The 12,709-nt window shown below is 51.9% G+C and overlaps 1 protein-coding gene across 2 annotated transcripts in view; it reads left to right on the forward strand.

The window, feature by feature from the left end:
- MTOR (mechanistic target of rapamycin kinase) overlaps positions 1-12,709 on the forward strand; it is a 133,721-nt gene that overhangs the window by 74,954 nt on the left and 46,058 nt on the right. For both annotated transcript variants that reach the window (XM_008251668.4, XM_002723353.5), the window contains exon 29: positions 10,511-10,586. In XM_008251668.4, the coding sequence (XP_008249890.1) occupies positions 10,511-10,586 (76 nt within the window). The remainder of the gene's footprint in view (positions 1-10,510; positions 10,587-12,709) is intronic.

Here is a 12,709-nt window from a genome sequence, read left to right on the forward strand (position 1 = left end):
TTTGATAAAACCTAAATCTTGGGGCCGGCGCTGTGGCGCACCGGGTTAACGCCCTGGCCTGAAGCGACGGCATCCCATATGGGTGCTGGTTCGAGTCCCGGCTGTTCCACTGCTGATCCAGCTCTTTGCTGTGGCGTGGGAAAGCAGTAGAAGATGGCCCAAGTCTTTGGGCCCCTGCACCCACGTGGGAGTCCTGGAAGAACCTCCTGGCTCCTGGCTTCGGATCAGCACAGCTCCAGCCGTTGTGGCCAATTGGGGAGTGAACCATCGGATGGAAGACCTCTCTCTCTCTCTCTCTCTCCGCCTCTCCTCTCTCTGTGTAACTCTGACTTTCAAGTAAATAAATAAATCTTAAAAAAAAAAAAAAAAAAACTCAATCTGGGGGAAGGGAGCTGGGGAAGGGAGGAGGAATGAGTGAGACTGAATCTGTCTGTAGAATTGCCTCATCCACTTCTGATTCTGTCCCACTGTGTCCTCTCTCTCTTCCTGTCTTCCTGCCACCTGGTTCTGCTGCGTGCTCTGGGTTTATTACACCAGCAGGCAGTTTCCCTGTGCTTTGTAGATTCACAGCTATGTAGCATGGCCGTCAGGTGTACCCCCTGGAATATGGGTGCAAATCTACCCTACCCCCGTGTCACGACGACCGTTGGATCACATCCAGTAGCTCAGAAGAGGCTTGTGGCACCAGTCTCTCTCCTCCTGGCCTCAGTGCCTGCAGAGAGACGGCTGGCCTGTCATTTTTGCACATGGTCGTCACGGCCGTGTTGCTGCCCAGGCTTTGGTCTCGTTAGACCTGTTTGTTGTCAGGTCTGTGCACTGGGCCAGCAGCAGTGGGGTCTGGTTTGTGTCATTAAATGCACCTCTGCTGTCGGGCAGGGGCTTTGAATAGTGTGACTTTGTAAGCCTCCCACATTAATGGGGAAAGCCTGAGGGGCACACTGGGCGTGCTTATAGCAAACTCCCAGCTGCCCTGTAAAACGAGAATTGCTCATGAAGGATGCTAGTGAGCACAGGTGACTTCTTCCCGTGTCCAAACATACGCTCTGTGCCTGACATCTCAGAAAATCGCATTTGAGTTTAAAAGGGGACTAAAGGACAGCCTGTTGTCACCCATGGAGGCCAGAGACTGGCAGCCCGGGAGCTGGGAACTCCTGCGTTTCCATGGAGGTTGGGTTAGCCTGCACTTGACGCCTAGCAGCCTGGGGAAAGCCTGCGTGGTGGCACGCCAGCTCTCACACGGAAAGCTGTGCCGTGTATTAGTAGCTTCTGAAAGGAAATAAAAGTGTGGGATCTGAGGGGAGTGTTTGCCACAGGGTCGGTGAAGATGTCAAATGAAGGCACAGCGGGGGCTCCTTGCTCCTGCATGGCTAGTAACAGAGCGCTTGAGTAGCTGATGGGGGTGCCCACCCAGCTCCCGGTCACTCATCTCACCGCTGTTCACAGGGTGCCGGCTGACACCAAGGCTGGAAAGCTGAGTGCACCCTTGATTATTGGAATACCTTCAGATGGTAAAGTCTGTAAGAGAAAGATGACAGCCAACAGCCCGTGTCGTACTGGGCCCCGTTTTCTCCTAGTGTCAAGTGGGAATATCAGTGATAGTGTCAACTTCATAATGTTGAGACACAGTGTCCATGAAGGAGTAAGCACGTAGGCCCAGCACATCCAATAAACTGTCTCTGGCTAGGTTTGTTCTTGCTGCTGCTGCACTACGTTGCCTCCGGTGATGAGGTGCGGAAGCCATGGGGGAAGAAGACAGAGCTGAGGTTCCTGACCACCTGACCAGCCCTCCTTCACTGGGCCGTGCTTGCTGCTCGCTCAGCTCCCTGGAGCGCTGCCACCCGCAGTCGGTACTCACCAGCAGACTCCCTGGGAGAAGAGAAGAGGAATGCAGCCCTAGAAGGAACTTCCTAAGGAAATGAAAGTGAGGAGAGAGGGCTGGCGTAGTAGTGCAGCTAGTTAGGCCACCTCCTGTGACACCGGCATCCTATATGAGTGCTGGTTCAAGTCCCAGCCGCTCCATTTCCAATCCCGCTCCCTCTAATGTCTAAAGCAGTGGAAGGTGGCCCAGATGTTTGGGCCCTTCCCAATCGTGGGAGTTCCAGGCTCTTGGCTTTGACCTCCTGTCTCAGCCCTGGCCATTATATCCATTTGGGGAGTAAACCAGCCGATGTAAGATCTCTCTCTCTAACTGCCTTTCAAATAAATTAATTTTAAAAAATGAAAAGAGGCAAAGAGGAAGTAATAAAAAGGGAAACAGGGGCTGGTGCACTTACAATCCCTTTTCTTTGTACGTCCAGGAGACTGGGTAGGCATAAATGCCTTCTTTTTTATTTTTTTATTTCTGACAGGCAGAGTTATAGACAGAGAGAGAGACAGAAAGAAAGGTCTTCCTTCGTTGGTTCACCCCCCAAAATGGCCACCACAGCTGGCACTGCGCCAATCTGAAGCCAGGAGCCAGGTGCTTCCTCCTGGTCTCCCATGGGGTGCAGGGGCCCAAGCACTTGGGCCATCCTCCACTGCCCTCCCGGGCCACAGCAGAGAGCTGGACTGGAAGAGGAGCAACTGGGACAGAGCCGGCACCCCCAACCAGGACTAGAACCTGGGGTGCCGGTGCCGCAGGCGGAAGATTAGCCTAGTGAGCTGCAGCGCTGGCACATAAATGCTTTCTTAAGATCCTCAGGTCGGAGACCTCGACTTTCATTTCTTGGACTGAACTCACTCATTTTTCACGGGTGAGTTCTAGTCCCTTGAGTTACAGTTGTCACGTTTCCATGATTGTCCTTGCTGCTGGACAAGCGCTTATCATGAACCTCAAGGCATCCTTAGGTTGCATGGTAGGTGCAGTTGTCCCTGAATGGACCCAACTGGGCATGCCTTGCCTTCCCATGGGGCTGTGTTTGCAGCCTGCCTGCCCTCGCACATTCTAGTGGGAGGTTTTACGCAGGAGACTCATTTGGACCCTTCTGTGGTTGTTGCTTAAGATTTACTTATTTATTTATTTGAAAGACAGAATGTTAGGGAAAAAAATCCATCTGTTCATTCGCTCCTCAAATGACCACAGCCACTGAGTCTGGGACGGGCTGAAGCCAGGAGCCAGGAGCTTCATTCTGGTCTCCTACATGGGTGGCAGGACCCGGCCATTTGAGCATCTTCTGCTGTCCTCCCATTTGCATTAAATGGAAGCTGAGTCAGAAATGGAGCAGCCAGGACACGAGTCAGCACTTTGCTAGGCGCCGTCAGTGTCGCAAGCAGTGGCTTGGTGTGCTGCAGTGCACCTCCAGTCCCCAGATTCCTCTTCCAAGAGTCAGGGCTGTGTGATGCATTTTCTTTGTTAATTGGCAGAACTGCTGGTCTGTCCCTACAGGGGCTATATCAAAGCATAGCAGTGTTGAGGTCGCCTTTGTAGTTCTCCTTTGAGGTCCCTAACCACTAGAAAGCTTTGATTGGCTTATTAGAAAACTCTCTTTAGTGCGTAAGAAGGGGAGGAGTAGATTAGGAAGAAGCTTGTATTTGTTTTTGTCTTTGTGTCATTTGGGCTCCAAAGTAGATCAAGCTTTAGTAATGTTTATAATTTCTAATTAAAAATAGAATATGTTCCAGAACACAAGATTGGAAGACAATCGCTAGACCTCCTAGATTGTCTGTTTCTTAGTTAGGTTCTTCTGATTAAAAGAACCTTGGCTGTCCCAGCAATCTTCTGAGAATAACACATAACATAGGATGTATGCTCTTTAATATATAGACTGTATGTTGGCTTTCTTTTTTCCTCTTTTCTTTTTTTTTAAGATTTATTTATTTATTTGAAAGAGTTACACAGAGAGAGGAGAGGCACAGAGAGGTCTTCCATCCAATGGTTCACTCCCCAATTGGCCGCAACGGCCGGAGCTGCACCGATCCGAAGCTAGGAACCAGGAGCTTCCTCTGGGTCTCCCACATGGGTGGGAGAACTTGGGCCATCTTCCACTGCTTTCCCAGGCCATAGTAAAGAGCTGGATCAGAAGTGAAGCAGCCAGTCTCGAACCAGCGCCCATATGGGATGCCGGCGCTTCAGGCCAGGGTGTTAACCCGGTGCGCCACAGCACTGGCCCCTTTTCCTGTTTTCTTATACTTTTAAAATCTTTATTTGGGCTCAAGGAACTATAAGATCAGAAATCTATACCTAGTAATGTCGATTTTTTTAAAGATTTATTTATTTTATTTGAAAGAGTTACACAGAGAGAGAAGGAGAGGCAGAGAGAGAGAGAGAGGTCTTCCATCTGCTGGTTCACTCCCCAGTTGGCCACAATGGCTGGAGCTATGTCAGTTCGAAGCCAGGAGCCAGAAGCTTCTTCCAGGTCTCCCATACAGGTGCAGGAGCCCAAGGTCTTGGGCCATCTTCCACTGTTTTCCCAGGCCATAGCAGAGAGCTGGATTGGAAGTGAAACAGCTGGAACTTGAACCGGCATCCGTATGGGATACCAACACTGCAGATGGCGGCTTTACCCGCTATGCCACAGCGCCGGCCCCTCTAGTAATATCGATTAATAGAGCAGGTTATGCCACTCCTTGTGAGCAGACAAGTCCAGCACCTGATTTACAAGACCAGTAGATATTAAGACCTGCTTCCCAGTGCACCTGTGGGAGTAGCTGGTCCCTTTAGAGGCACTCATTTAGGACATCTGAAGGGAAACTGTGATGCTGTGGTTTCACTGTGAGTAAAAGTGTTTCTGAATCCAGCAGCAGACTGACTTATGGAAAACACTGTGGTTCATATTTTGCTTAGGGCCAGTGCAGGAAGTGCCAGAGCCCAGGAGATTCCATGAGGTCACTTGTGTGCTGCTATGAACAGAAGAGGGGGACAGAACCTGGGCACTGGGCGCTCAAATAGCCCTGTCAGGAAGAGTTTGGAACTTGGACTGATGACTTCCTGGGGCTAGCTTACGTCTCAACCATAAGCATGTGGTTTTCCGGCAGACAGCCGCTTGCAGCTCTATTTCTAGCAATTTTTGTCCTTGGAAAAAACACATGGAGGACCTGCTGAGCAATTTCATATCTAGTGTTGCTTTAATTCCATGAAGAACCCTGTAAAGGAGGTGGTAGTAGCTACATTTTATGGAAGAACAATTTAAAATTAAAAACAGTGGCTTGTTTATGGCCACTCTGTTCTTCAGTGTCAGAATTAGACTTAGAAATTTAGGCCGAGGTCTTTTGACTGCAAATGCAAAGCTGTTTAAGAGGATGCATTCAAACCCTTAGTGTTCTGCCCCGGCCCCCAGATTGTGTCTTTTCCACATCCAAAATGCACTCACTTTATCCTAGTAGCCCTAAAGTTTGTTTTGTTTTGTTTTTGTTTTTTAAAGATTTATTTATTTTACAGAGAGAGAAGGAGAGGTAGAGAGAGAGAGGTCTTCCATCTGCTGGTTCACTCCCCAGTTGGCTGCAACGGCCGGAGCTGTGCGCCAGTGCCCAGCCAGGAGCCAAGAGCTTTCTCTGGGTCTTCCCACGTGGGTGCAGGGGCCCAAGGACTTGGGCCATCTTCTACTGACTGCTTTCCCAGGCCACAGCAGAGAGCTGGATCAGAAGTGGAGCAGCCGGGACTTGAACCGGCCCCCATATGGATGCCGGCACTGCAGGCGGCGGCTTTACCCACTACACCACAGTGCCAGCCCCAGCCCTAAAGTTTTATGTGATGTCAGCACCAGCTCAAAAGCCTGAAGTCCAAAGTCTCACCTGCACCTGGTATAGCTGAGGCTCAAGACATGCCTGAGGCAAATTAGTCCAACCGTGAACATGTAAAACCAAATACATTATCTACTTCCAAAATACATAGGATAGACATTCCAGGAGAGAGAACAGATGACAGAAAGAAGTAGGCCGGTGCCGCAGCTCAATAGGCTAATCCTCCACCTGCGGCACCGGCACACCGGGTTCTAGTCCCGGTCGGGGCGCTGGATTCTGTCCCGGTTGCTCCTCTTCCTGTCCAGCTCTGTGCTGTGGCCTGGGAGTACAGTGGAGAATGGCCCAAGTCTTTGGGCCCTGCACCCGCATGGGAGACCAGGAGAAGCACCTGGCTCCTGGCTTCGGATCAGCGCGATGGTGAACCAATGGACAAGGAAGACCTTTCTCTCTGTCTCTCTCTCACTGTCCACTCTGCCTGTCGGAAGGAAGGAAGGGAGGGAGGGAGGGAGGGAGGGAGGGAGGAAGGAAGGAAGGAAGGACGGATGGACAAGTCCCAGAGAAGTCAAAGCCCAAGAGAGGGCCAGGCATTGGTTCTAACAGTTTAGATTCTGTACCTCACTGTACCTGTACCCCACTCTGGAGTACCTGGTTCATCCCATGGCTCCAGCTTCCTGCTGTTGCAGATGCTAGGAAGCAAACAGCAGTGAGGGCTCAGAAATTGGCCCCTGCTGCCCACATAAGAAACCTGGACTGAGTCCCCGGCTCCTGGCCTCAGCCTCCTGGCCCCTGCCGCCCACATAAGAAACCTGAGTCCCCGGCTCCTGGCCTCAGCCTCCTGGCCATTGCAGGCATTTCGTGAGTGAACCAGCAGATGAAAGTGCTGTATCTTTCTTTCTTTCTCAAATTAAAACACACATGCACAAACAAATTCAACAGAGAAAACCACGTTAAATCTCAAGGCTGTGGGCTGGCACCGTGGCTCAATAGGCTAATCTTCCACCTGCGGCGCCGACACGCTGGATTCTAGTCCCAGTCGGGGCGCCGGATTCTGTCCTGGTTGCTCCTCTTCCAGGCCAGCTCTCTGCTGTGTCCCGGGAGTGCAGTGGAGGATGGCCCAAGTGCTTGGGCCCTGCACCTGCATGGGAGACCAGGAAGAAGCACCTGGCTCCTGGCTTCGGATCAGTGCGATGCACCGGCCGCAGCAGCCATTGGAGGGTGAACCAACGGCAAAAGGAAGACCTTTCTTTCTGTCTCTCTCTGTCTCACTGTCCACTCTGCCTGTCAAAAAAAATTTAAAAAAAAAAATCTCAAGGCTGTGAAAATAGTCTCCCAAGGCTGGCACTGTGGCATAGCAGGTAAAGCCAATACCTGCAGCACAGCATCCCATAGGGGCACCAGTTTGAGCCCTGGCTTCTCCACTTCTGATCCAGCTCCCTGCTGATGTGCCTGGGAAAGCAGCAGAAGATAGTCAAAGTCCTTGGGCCCCTGCACCCATGTGGGAGACTAGGAAATGGCTTCTGGCTTTGGATCAGCCCAGCTCCAGTCGTAGCAGCCATTTAGGCAATAAACCAGCAGATGCAAGATCTCTGTGTCTCTCCCGCTCTCTCTGTAGCTCTGCCTTTCAGATAAATAAATCCCTTTTTTGAATAATTATTTCTGTTTAATAAAAGTGAAATACTCTCCCTCCCTTACTTCCTGGACACTGGTGCAGAAATTGGGCTACCAGGGCCTCCCACAGCTCTACTCCTATGGCTTTCCTGGGCTCTGCCTATGCTTCAGTTCTCACAGGTTGAAGTCTGTGTCTGTACCTCTGCCTGGGGCAGCTCCAATCCCAGATTTCTATTTGGCATTGTCTTATTGCAGGCTCTCTGTGGTGGGTCTGCCCCTGCAGTAAGTCTCTGCCTGTGCCCCAGGTTGTCCAAGGCACCCTTTGAGATGTAGGCGGAGGCCTCTGTGCCTCCATGACTGGTGCATCCATGTGCCTACAGCATCACATAGACACCACCAGGGTCTGTGACTCGTGTTCTCTGCAGTGGCAAGCTCAACGCGGGGCCCCTTGAACCACAGCTGGAGTGGCCGAGCAGTGCCGCTCAGGGATTCCAGGAGCAGAGTCCTGGGCAGCCCCAGGCAGTGAGCTTGCGGAGGAGCCCTGGGCCGTCGCCCAGACCCTTCCACCTTCCGGCCTGTGGTGCAGGGCAGCCGTGGGGCTCTCTGAAATGCTGTCAGGGCCTTTCCCAGCGTCTTGATGATCTCTCCCCAGCTCAGTCACACCCTTGGTGCCCTCTCCAGAGAATGTTCTTTCATTCTCTAACTCAGGACACGGCTGTGTTTTCCAAACCGTCTAGCTTTGCTTTCCTTTTGACTATGAATTCTGTCTTTGGGTCATTTCTCCCCTCTTTAAACTTCATGTAAGTGGCTAAAAGCAGCCATGCAGAAGCCTGAACACTTTGTTGAATAGATTTCTCTTCTACCACGTGTCCTAATTCTTTGTCCTTTTAAAAAAAATTTACCTATTTACTTGAGAGGCAGAGTTACAGAGAGAGGAAGAGATGGGTCTTCTATCTGCAGGTTCACTCCCCGAATGTCCACAATGGCCAGAGCTGGGCCAGTCCAAAGCCAGGAGCTTCCTCTGGGTCTCCCACACAGGTGCAAGGGCCCGATGACTTGGACCATCTTCTACTGACTGCTTCCCCAGGCCATCAGGGGGAAGCTGGATTGGAAGTGGAACAGCCAGGACTTGAACTGGCGTCCATATGGAATGCTGGCTCCGCAGGTGGATGCTTAACCGGCTGTGCCCCCTGATTCTTTGTTCTTACCTTCTGCATTCCATAAAGCCTTCGGGCATGGACACAGTCCAGCCAAGTTTATAGCATAGATGGCCTTCACTGTGGATTCCCATATCTTTCTCTCTGTTCCACCTGAGACCTCACGGGGTAGCTTTACCGTCCACATTCCTATCAGCTTCTGGTCACAACCACTTGCTTAACTCTAAGGAGTTCCTGATTGTCCCTGGTCACCTTGTCTTCTCCCAGACCCCCGTCTGACTTGCCCTTAGCGCCCCACTCCTGGCGACTCAGGCGTTTTCTGGTCTGCTCTTTGCATTCTCCAGCCGCTGCCCATGACCGATTGCAAAGCTGCTTCCATGTGTCGGGGTTGTTCTCAGCACAACTTTCTGTGCGTGTACCTGGAGCAGGTAATTTATAAGGACCAGGAGTTCAGGAGGCTGGGAAGCCGAGAGCACGGCGCCAGCACCTGCTGGTCTCCGGGTGGGGCCCTCCTGCCGGGCTGGATTGTGGGCAGGACTACAGAGCAAGCCAGCCAGAGAACTTCCTTCTGTGACAAAGCCTCTCCCACGATAAATCCCACATGGCCCAGTCGCCTCCCATCTAACTGTCTCGCCTCTCATATTCCATTAAGGTATGCTTCTGAGGATAAAGTTACAGCAGGTGGATTACTCGAACCACCCCCACCTCGCCTTAACAGAGAAACGTGGAGGCCATCCCTGTCTATGTAGACTGGGCTGGGGGCCATCACCACTCTTGCTGGGCCTTGGTTTCCCCAGTCTGGAACAGGGCTGACAGCACCTTTCCCTCCCTGCTAGGGGTGTGTGAGGTCAGAGCAGTGATGGGTTGGAAAGATTACTTGAAATGTGCTTTGTAAACGTGAGCCATTAGATTATTACTTTCACAAATGTTAACTTCGGCTGCATCAGATTTCTGGGCAGTTCTCACTCTGTTTTATTGGAAGAAATGTGGAATTTGGATTTTTAAACATAATATTTATAACAGCGATCTCTTGCCATATTACACATGGAACCCAAATCCTGGAATTTCCCAGCCGCCCCTGAAAGGTAATTCCAGTCAGGTGGACAGTTGCACTCAGCACAGTAGACGGAATCCTTGCTCCTTAAACCTGGCCACGTTTCCTAGTTGGTGTGTCACATTTTGCCCCTGCCAATAAACAGGTGTAATTGTGGATGTCCCATGTGACTTTCTCAAGCCTGCTTCCCCTCCTTCTTCCCCTCCCTTCCGTAACTCGGACTTGTGTTTGGTGTTGGGTATAGTTGCACAAGTCCCTGTTGGGACAAGGGTCTGAGCCCTGCAGCTCTCCTGCTCACGGGGCCTCCTTGTGGTATCTCTGGTTAACTGATGCTGGCACTAGGCCTTTGGGTAGCACTGGCCAGCTGCCCCCATATACCACACCAACGGCACTGCCCGGCTGCTTGCATATAGTTAAAGTTCCTCTGGCCCCGCGGGCCACGTACTGCTTGGAACTGGCATCAGCAAAGCAGGGTGTCACTGGTGACAGGCATTTCCACTCCAGAGGCCAGCCCGAGTAACCTGAGTGTGGTCCCTTCACAGGCTGGTGTAAGGCGGGGAAGGGGAGTTCTTCCGGGGGAGCAGTCTGCAGGGCTGCACAGGCAGTCCCCCTGAGCCAGCCTCATGCCTTCTCTGGTACTCACGGAGTCCTGAGATTTTGATTAATTTTGGTTATTCCTGTTCCTGAAGGCAACTTGTGAGAAGAGGTAAGGGTTACGAAATGAGAGGGAGCTCGTGGCTGTGCACTGCCGCGGGGACAGTTGTGGACCCAGGATGTCTAGTTTTAAGAAACGAACAGGTGCTGCCTGCCTGGCGGTATCTGGGAGGAACCCCGTCTGTCTCTCCCCCCACTAAGGGTAAGGGATCGTCATTGGAGCTGAGCTTCCTGGGTGGCAAAGGAGAGTAAGTGCCGTTCTCGCCGCGCCTGCACAGCATTGTCCCCAGCGCGCTTGGTGGGCCCTCTGCCCACGAGTGACCTGACACTTGCACCCTCAGATGTGTGACTTAATCGCCTCTTCCTTCTGTTTCCTCAGCATCAATAATAAGCTTCAGCAGCCGGAGGCAGCTGCCGGGGTGCTGGAGTATGCCATGAAACACTTCGGAGAGCTGGTGAGTGCCCCATCCCTTCTAGGAAACAAGAGGTAGCGACCTGGTTAGGGAGGCACTCAGCCATGACCTTGAGAAAGTTACCTTCCTCTTTTGTTGCCCCCAATTTGTAGTCTGTGACTGACTTACCTTGTGTCTTAAGGAAAGGAACCGACAGTGGCTCTCGGGACTCCATTTGCCCGCAGGCCCTAAGAGTAGAATTTAATCATCAGCCGTCACTGAGTCGCCAAGCTCAGACCAAGTGCCAAGCCCTTTGGAAAGTGCCGTACATACGTCATTGAATTCGGTCTCCACCACAAGTTATCCCATTGTACAGAGGAGGAGACTGAGCCCAGCAGGTTAAGCACCTGTCTGAGCCCACAGAGTGAATGTCAAAACCAAGACTTGAACCCAGGCAGTCTGAGGGCCCAGGCGTCTGGCCTGATCAGAGTTACCTCTGTGTCATCTGTGCCAGCGCTCATTGCGGTGGCCCACAGTTAGCACTCAGTGCAGACTCAGGAAAACATGACCATTCTACAGAAAAACTAGACGGGCATTGACACTGGTGTTGAGGGATTTTCTGTTTCTTCACTGCTCACGTAGCTGCTTCTCTGCTGTCGTGTTGCCCTGCCAATATGAAAATGTTTTATTATTATATTTGGTCATCAAATATGTAAAGCATCGACTCAGCCAGCTTAGCATGGAATCCTGGGAGGCCGGAAGCTCCGAGAGCATCTGTCTGAGGAGGAGCCTTTGATGCGGCGTGGAGGGCGCTCGCTCTGCACGGCCTTGATCAAGAGCCTGGGTGTGGGCAGGAAGGAATCGGGGACCACCCCCCAGGTTTCGATTGTCTTTCCCTTTGCCTCACACAAGCACTAGCAAATTGGACTGAAACCCTCAAGGGGGTCTTCTGCCATCTCTAGCGCATATTATCTGTAACCAGACCAAAGTAGCATCCGTCCAGAGGATGACGAAAGAGACCTGGGTCTCGTCTCACCCATCTTTGCCGCAGTCCCTGTTTGCAGAGGGAAGACAGTGGGCCAGCAGGGCCCGTGCGTCCCCCACCCAGAGCGCACTGTGCTCCTCTTTGCCGCCCTTGGAGCGCAGTGCCCAGCAAGTGCTGATCGCAGCAAGGACGCCGTGACATCTGGCGTTCAGGTGACCTGCCAGCAGATGGTTTGTGCTCAGAGCGCCAGCCTCAAATGAAGCGTCCTCCATCTTCAGGTCCTGAAGGTGGCCATTAGCTGCAGGGTTATTGCTAAGCCCGGGGTGGATTTTCTGTTATATTTAGGTAGCTGAATCATATTAAGCTTGACAATGGTTTGCTTTTGTCTTGGCAGAGCCTGCGCTTTCTCAGCACAATTTATGTAACAGCAATCGCATTAGAATTTTGTGTGATTCATTGCCTAAACCTTATAGTTTCTGCAACCTATTGCAATTCAAAACACCCTGACCTCTGCGTGACCTGCTCCACGGGCTGCCCCTGCTTTCTGCATGTTCACACAGACACGTTAGTCACTCGCCGCTTTCTTTTCCACCGGTGCAGAAATCCCGAGTGGGACATTTACCACTGCCGCTTTCTCATTCAAGGGACTGTGATGTTACACTGCCTCTGTAGTCTCTTCTCGTAGCTTGCGTTCATGTTTCGGCGTGAGAGAGAGGCATTATTCTGAACAGACTTGGAGGATGAAGCTCAGAGAGTGTCCCTTCCAGGGGACCAGATAAGACTGCGGCTGTGTTGACAGAGTCCACTGGCATGGGGGTTGGGGGGAGGGGCTGCCACAGCAGCACACTCCATGCGGGGGCAGCAGAGGGCCTGGCTCTCCGGAAGTGAGACGGGGTGAGGGCAGTGGGTGCGAGCTGACTAGAATGTGATTGCCCTCCCGACAGGTTCCAGAAGAAGGTTCTTTTTGAGGCGGCTCAGCAGAGTCGCTGTTAGTGTGTGTGCTAGAGCAGCATCAGTGTTATTTGGAAAGATTAGGAGGGCAATGGGAGACATTAATGTGGGCCCTGCATTGTATCACACAAATTCCACTGTGGAATCGTATTGTTAAAGAAATCCCTGGAGAGCTATACCCTGGCCTGCTAGGGAAACAGTCGTTTACTGAACTGATGAAGAAGAAGCCCAGAAGTCGAGCTGAGGTGGA

The sequence above is a fragment of the Oryctolagus cuniculus genome, chromosome 7, assembly GCF_964237555.1.
Source record: "Oryctolagus cuniculus chromosome 7, mOryCun1.1, whole genome shotgun sequence".
NCBI lineage: Eukaryota > Metazoa > Chordata > Mammalia > Lagomorpha > Leporidae > Oryctolagus > Oryctolagus cuniculus.